The sequence below is a fragment of the Corvus hawaiiensis genome, unplaced genomic scaffold, assembly GCF_020740725.1.
Source record: "Corvus hawaiiensis isolate bCorHaw1 unplaced genomic scaffold, bCorHaw1.pri.cur scaffold_241_ctg1, whole genome shotgun sequence".
Classification (NCBI taxonomy): domain Eukaryota; kingdom Metazoa; phylum Chordata; class Aves; order Passeriformes; family Corvidae; genus Corvus; species Corvus hawaiiensis.
The window spans coordinates 45,001-52,343 of NW_025963313.1; the positions used below are offsets into that span (position 1 = coordinate 45,001).

At 78.9% G+C, this 7,343-nt stretch overlaps 1 protein-coding gene across 1 annotated transcript in view; it reads left to right on the forward strand.

Moving 5' to 3' along the window:
* The window catches only part of LOC125320870 (collagen alpha-1(I) chain-like), a gene marked incomplete at its 3' end in the record, with an annotated part of 6,104 nt that extends 3,733 nt beyond the window's left edge, over positions 1-2,371 (forward strand). The window contains exons 5-7 of the mRNA XM_048293293.1: positions 90-829; positions 1,178-1,624; positions 1,970-2,371. Coding sequence (XP_048149250.1) covers positions 90-829; positions 1,178-1,624; positions 1,970-2,371 — 1,589 coding nt within the window. The remainder of the gene's footprint in view (positions 1-89; positions 830-1,177; positions 1,625-1,969) is intronic.
* Positions 2,372-7,343: the final 4,972 nt, after the last annotated feature.

The following is a 7,343-nucleotide window of genomic DNA, read 5'->3' on the forward strand; positions in this document are numbered from 1 at the left end:
CGCACCGCCGCCCAAGCGCTGCTCGCGGCCGGCACCCACGGGCACGACCCGGGCCGGGGCCAGCACCAGCGACCTCGCGTGGTTTGAAGGACACCTGAGGGCTCGCGGGGCCACGCGGCCGTCACACAGCCCGGGACGGTAAAGACGCCCTCCCGGCAGCGGGAGCGGCGACACCTCGCCTGCGACGGGAAGCGAATTGGAAAGGAGACCGCCCTGCCAGAGCACCGGACACCGCCGTGGCTTCCCCATTACAGAGAGCCCCGGAAGAGCCGGCCCGCCGGGGGCCCTTTCCGACGCGACCCGAAAAGCCTCATCGATCGGCTGACAAAAGAGGAGCGAAAGAAGGCCCCGCGGCCTCGGTCCTGGGACAACGGCAGCCCGAAGCGCGCACCCACCGGCCGAGCTCCGCCACGGTTCCAGGCGGGCAGCGGGCAGACGGACGCGGGGCTGCTTTTTTCCACGGGCGGGACACGTCCCCGAGAGGCCCCTGCCCGCGGCTTGGCGCCGCCGAGCCTCCCCGACGCACCCGAGAGGCCGCCGACGCCGGCGGGCCGACTTCGCAGCGGCTTTCGCATCGGTCACAGCGGAGAAGCGCGGGGAGGGTGCCGCCACCCGACCCCGGCTGCGGACGACGACTCCCTTTATCGAGCGAGACAACATCGGGACGGCACCAACCGGGGGAGGGAGGCCACGGCCAAGGCCGCGCTCCCGACGCCCCAGGGAACCTTTCCGAGCGTGCGAGGAAGTGCCACCGACCATGCCCACGGGCCACCGGCTTTCGCCCGCCTCGCGGCGATCGGCTTCCCTCCGGAAAAGCCGGGCGGGAACGGCAAGCAGCAAAAAAAAAAAAAAAAAAAAAAAAAAAGGCACGACCGACAGCGCGTCACATGACCCCGTGCTACCCACGGGGGCCGCGGCCCCGGGGGGGCGAGGCCCGCGCCTCTCACTCCCCCCCCCCCTAACACGGACTCCCGGGGAAAACAACCGCTCGAACGCTTCCTTCTTTCCCTTTCGCGTTCGGGTGGGCCCGCGCGCCTTCGTGCCGCGCTTCTCCCGTCGTGCCGCGGCGGCTTAAGGCCGCAAAGCGGGTAGAAAAAAAAATGAGAAATAAAAAGCGTAGGCCGGGGCGGGCACCCCCCACTGCAACCGCACAAGCCGGCACACACGCCTGAAACAGTGGACCTTCTCGCAACCCAGCCCGCCGGCAACCACGGCAGCCGGGACAGGCCAGACACCACGGGCCGCCCCAGCGTCGCGGCTCAGTCAACGCCGGCCGAAAACAAGGAAGGGCGAGGCGCCGCCGCCTCGCCAGCAGCATTCTCACAGGGCTCTCTGTCGGGCTTCCGGTCCACTCTCGGCAGGCAGGCCGGCCACCGCAGGCCGGCCGCCGCCCCTGAGACATTCCCGCCCGCTGCGCGGGTTCCCCAGCTTAGGGCCGAGGAAGGGGGACGCAACTTCAAAACACAGCGGGACGGGGGGGGGGGCGAGGCGCCGCCGCCCCGCCGCCCCGCAGCAACATCGGGCGACTCCCGTCACCGAGCCCCTCGGCCAACCGGGCGAGGCCGAGGCAAGGCCGCGCGCCCCACCGAGCGTTCCCGAGGCACCGCCGACACACCAAGCACAGGTCGGGAGCCGGGAACGGGGCGCCGCCACCTCGGCCAACTGGGCCCACCATCCTCGGAGCTCTCGGGGAAGGGCCAGGGAAAGCCCCGTCAGGGCTCCGCGAAACACAGCGCGCCCCGGCCGCGTTCGCCCCACCGGCTGCCAGCCACCGCACCAGACTGACAGCCGAAAACCGAGCCCGCGCCGAGCGGGCGGCCGGCTTAAGGCCGGGCAGGAAAGGAACGAGGCGCCGCCGCCTCGGGCCACCACCGGATTTTCCCTGCGGCCCCCCTGCACGGAGTCGGCAGCCGCCAGGGTCGGAGGGGGGGGATACACTCACGGCTCGCTCTCTCTCCACCCCACCTAGGCCGCCAAGCAGCTCGCGCCGTCTTTCGGCCTTGCCCGTCACTGGGGCTGGGAAGCCGGGATAAAGCCACGCGACTCCTATCCCGCTCGTTCGACACTCTTCGTTCTGGCAACCGCGCGCGCGGCCGCCGCTCTTGGCCTTCAACACAGGCACTGACACAGCCTGCGGGGACACGGCCCATCACCCGCTCCCATAATACGGACAGGCGAGTCCGAGGCCCCGGACGCCTCCAAGAGAACCAATCGTACTTGACCGGGGCGGTGCGCTGGCGCACGCCGCCTCCTACCATGACGCAACTGGAGGCAGCCAGAAACAGCGACCCCTTGGTGAACTTCCGGGACGGGTGGGGCAACAGGTCTACCCGGCCCCTGCCGAAATTTGCCCAAGTCCCGCCGGAGCCGGGTAGACCTGGTCGCCCCGCGACCGGGCGCCGCCGGCGGAGCCACGCCGACGGCTCCGCGGCGCGCCTGGCGCCCGCGCCCGCGCCCGGATCCGGGTAGACCTGTCCTCCCGGGGCCGCCCCCGGGCCGGGTAGACCTGGTCGCCCCGCGACCGGGCGCCGCCGGCGGAGCCACGCCGACGGCTCCGCGGCGCGCCTGGCGCCCGCGCCCGCGCCCGGATCCGGGTAGACCTGTCCTCCCGGGGCCGCCCCCGGGCCGGGTAGACCTGGTCGCCCCGCGACCGGGCGCCGCCGGCGGAGCCACGCCGACGGCTTCGCGGCGCGCCTGGCGCCCGCGCCCGCGCCCGGATCCGGGTAGACCTGTCCTCCCGGGGCCGCCCCCGGGCCGGGTAGACCTGGTCGCCCCGCGACCGGGCGCCGCCGGCGGAGCCACGCCGACGGCTTCGCGGCGCGCCTGGCGCCCGCGCCCGCGCCCGGATCCGGGTAGACCTGTCCTCCCGGGGCCGCCCCCGGGCCGGGTAGACCTGGTCGCCCCGCGACCGGGCGCCGCCGGCGGAGCCACGCCGACGGCTCCGCGGCGCGCCTGGCGCCCGCGCCCGCGCCCGGATCCGGGTAGACCTGTCCTCCCGGGGCCGCCCCCGGGCCGGGTAGACCTGGTCGCCCCGCGACCGGGCGCCGCCGGCGGAGCCACGCCGACGGCTTCGCGGCGCGCCTGGCGCCCGCGCCCGCGCCCGGATCCGGGTAGACCTGTCCTCCCGGGGCCGCCCCCGGGCCGGGTAGACCTGGTCGCCCCGCGACCGGGCGCCGCCGGCGGAGCCACGCCGACGGCTCCGCGGCGCGCCTGGCGCCCGCGCCCGCGCCCGGATCCGGGTAGACCTGTCCTCCCGGGGCCGCCCCCGGGCCGGGTAGACCTGGTCGCCCCGCGACCGGGCGCCGCCGGCGGAGCCACGCCGACGGCTTCGCGGCGCGCCTGGCGCCCGCGCCCGCGCCCGGATCCGGGTAGACCTGTCCTCCCGGGGCCGCCCCCGGGCCGGGTAGACCTGGTCGCCCCGCGACCGGGCGCCGCCGGCGGAGCCACGCCGACGGCTCCGCGGCGCGCCTGGCGCCCGCGCCCGCGCCCGGATCCGGGTAGACCTGTCCTCCCGGGGCCGCCCCCGGGCCGGGTAGACCTGGTCGCCCCGCGACCGGGCGCCGCCGGCGGAGCCACGCCGACGGCTTCGCGGCGCGCCTGGCGCCCGCGCCCGCGCCCGGATCCGGGTAGACCTGTCCTCCCGGGGCCGCCCCCGGGCCGGGTAGACCTGGTCGCCCCGCGACCGGGCGCCGCCGGCGGAGCCACGCCGACGGCTTCGCGGCGCGCCTGGCGCCCGCGCCCGCGCCCGGATCCGGGTAGACCTGTCCTCCCGGGGCCGCCCCCGGGCCGGGTAGACCTGGTCGCCCCGCGACCGGGCGCCGCCGGCGGAGCCACGCCGACGGCTTCGCGGCGCGCCTGGCGCCCGCGCCCGCGCCCGGATCCGGGTAGACCTGTCCTCCCGGGGCCGCCCCCGGGCCGGGTAGACCTGGTCGCCCCGCGACCGGGCGCCGCCGGCGGAGCCACGCCGACGGCTCCGCGGCGCGCCTGGCGCCCGCGCCCGCGCCCGGATCCGGGTAGACCTGTCCTCCCGGGGCCGCCCCCGGGCCGGGTAGACCTGGTCGCCCCGCGACCGGGCGCCGCCGGCGGAGCCACGCCGACGGCTTCGCGGCGCGCCTGGCGCCCGCGCCCGCGCCCGGATCCGGGTAGACCTGTCCTCCCGGGGCCGCCCCCGGGCCGGGTAGACCTGGTCGCCCCGCGACCGGGCGCCGCCGGCGGAGCCACGCCGACGGCTCCGCGGCGCGCCTGGCGCCCGCGCCCGCGCCCGGATCCGGGTAGACCTGTCCTCCCGGGGCCGCCCCCGGGCCGGGTAGACCTGGTCGCCCCGCGACCGGGCGCCGCCGGCGGAGCCACGCCGACGGCTTCGCGGCGCGCCTGGCGCCCGCGCCCGCGCCCGGATCCGGGTAGACCTGTCCTCCCGGGGCCGCCCCCGGGCCGGGTGGACCTGGTCGCCCCGCGACCGGGCGCCGCCGGCGGAGCCACGCCGACGGCTTCGCGGCGCGCCTGGCGCCCGCGCCCGCGCCCGGATCCGGGTAGACCTGTCCTCCCGGGGCCGCCCCCGGGCCGGGTAGACCTGGTCGCCCCGCGACCGGGCGCCGCCGGCGGAGCCACGCCGACGGCTTCGCGGCGCGCCTGGCGCCCGCGCCCGCGCCCGGATCCGGGTAGACCTGTCCTCCCGGGGCCGCCCCCGGGCCGGGTAGACCTGGTCGCCCCGCGACCGGGCGCCGCCGGCGGAGCCACGCCGACGGCTTCGCGGCGCGCCTGGCGCCCGCGCCCGCGCCCGGATCCGGGTAGACCTGTCCTCCCGGGGCCGCCCCCGGGCCGGGTAGACCTGGTCGCCCCGCGACCGGGCGCCGCCGGCGGAGCCACGCCGACGGCTTCGCGGCGCGCCTGGCGCCCGCGCCCGCGCCCGGATCCGGGTAGACCTGTCCTCCCGGGGCCGCCCCCGGGCCGGGTAGACCTGGTCGCCCCCGCGACCGGGCGCCGCCGGCGGAGCCACGCCGACGGCTCCGCGGCGCGCCTGGCGCCCGCGCCCGCGCCCGGATCCGGGTAGACCTGTCCTCCCGGGGCCGCCCCCGGGCCGGGTAGACCTGGTCGCCCCGCGACCGGGCGCCGCCGGCGGAGCCACGCCGACGGCTTCGCGGCGCGCCTGGCGCCCGCGCCCGCGCCCGGATCCGGGTAGACCTGTCCTCCCGGGGCCGCCCCCGGGCCGGGTAGACCTGGTCGCCCCGCGACCGGGCGCCGCCGGCGGAGCCACGCCGACGGCTCCGCGGCGCGCCTGGCGCCCGCGCCCGCGCCCGGATCCGGGTAGACCTGTCCTCCCGGGGCCGCCCCCGGGCCGGGTAGACCTGGTCGCCCCGCGACCGGGCGCCGCCGGCGGAGCCACGCCGACGGCTTCGCGGCGCGCCTGGCGCCCGCGCCCGCGCCCGGATCCGGGTAGACCTGTCCTCCCGGGGCCGCCCCCGGGCCGGGTAGACCTGGTCGCCCCGCGACCGGGCGCCGCCGGCGGAGCCACGCCGACGGCTTCGCGGCGCGCCTGGCGCCCGCGCCCGCGCCCGGATCCGGGTAGACCTGTCCTCCCGGGGCCGCCCCCGGGCCGGGTAGACCTGGTCGCCCCGCGACCGGGCGCCGCCGGCGGAGCCACGCCGACGGCTCCGCGGCGCGCCTGGCGCCCGCGCCCGCGCCCGGATCCGGGTAGACCTGTCCTCCCGGGGCCGCCCCCGGGCCGGGTAGACCTGGTCGCCCCGCGACCGGGCGCCGCCGGCGGAGCCACGCCGACGGCTTCGCGGCGCGCCTGGCGCCCGCGCCCGCGCCCGGATCCGGGTAGACCTGTCCTCCCGGGGCCGCCCCCGGGCCGGGTAGACCTGGTCGCCCCGCGACCGGGCGCCGCCGGCGGGGCCACGCCGACGGCTTCGCGGCGCGCCTGGCGCCCGCGCCCGCGCCCGGATCCGGGTAGACCTGTTCGCCCTCTGGCCGGATGACACCAGGACGGTACGCTGACGGCTCCGGCAACAGCTGGTGGGCGCAGCCGACCCCGGAGACAAGGCATCCTCCGGCCATCCCAGAGCCGGGGGAACCCCACAGCCCCGGAACGCCCCGGAACCGGATGGCTCTAGCAGCCCTGTCCCGCCGGAGAACCCGGTTTCAAAACCAATAAATATTTTCGACGAAAATCGACCTTTAATTTTTGAACGAGTACATCTTTCTTCTGCTAGGAACAAGAAAGTTTCCTGGGGGAAAAAAAAATTTTTGCACATTTTATTTCGTTTTCTTGGGGGCCCACACCACACCCGGCCACGCTCAGGAGGATCGTGTGCCCTTAGCTCGGCCAGCCCGCACACATTGACGCACCAAAACGGACTCCCCACCCCACCCCGGGCACCACGCCCAGCTCCACCAGAGCAGAGCACTTCTAGGGAGACAGCGGGAGGGGGAAGCAGGTACATAGGGAGGAAGAGGAAACGAAGCCGACGGCCGCTCCGGCGCGACTGGCCCCGCCCACCAGGAGGGGGCCTGGGCCGGGGCCGGGCCGGGGCCGGGCGGCCGCCTTCGGGTCGGTTCTTTCGGGGTCCGCCGAGGTCCCCGGCACGCGCCGCCGCTCCGGCGAGCCGCGGGGGCGCCGCGCCGCGGCGCTGCAGGCCGGCAGGGAGCGGGCGGCCTCCGGCGGTTGGAGCCCCGCCCGCCGGCGGGGGCCGGGGCGGGGGCCGGGGGCGGGGCCGGGGCCGGGGGCCGCGGCCGGGCGGCCGCCTTCGGGCCGGTTCTTTCGGGGTCCGCCGAGGTCCCCGGCCCCCGCCGCCGCTCCGGCGAGCCGCGGGGGCGCCGCGCCGCGGCGCTGCAGGCCGGCAGGGAGCGGGCGGCCTCCGGCGGCAGGAGCCCCGCCCGCCGGCGGGGGCCGGGGCCGGGCGGCCGCCTTCGGGCCGGTTCTTTCGGGGTCCGCCGAGGTCCCCGGCCCCCGCCGCCGCTCCGGCGAGCCGCGGGGGCGCGGCGCCGCGGCGCTGCAGGCCGGCAGGGAGCGGGCGGCCTCCGGCGGTTGGAGCCCCGCCCGCCGGCGGGGGCCGGGGCGGGGGCCGGGGGCGGGGCCGGGGCCGGGGCCGCGGCCGGGCGGCCGCCTTCGGGCCGGTTCTTTCGGGGTCCGCCGAGGTCCCCGGCCCCCGCCGCCGCTCCGGCGAGCCGCGGGGGCGCGGCGCCGCGGCGCTGCAGGCCGGCAGGGAGCGGGCGGCCTCCGGCGGCAGGAGCCCCGCCCGCCGGCGGGGGCCGGGGGCCGGGCGGCCGCCTTCGGGCCGGTTCTTTCGGGGTCCGCCGAGGTCCCCGGCCCCCGCCGCCGCTCCGGCGAGCCGCGGGGGCGC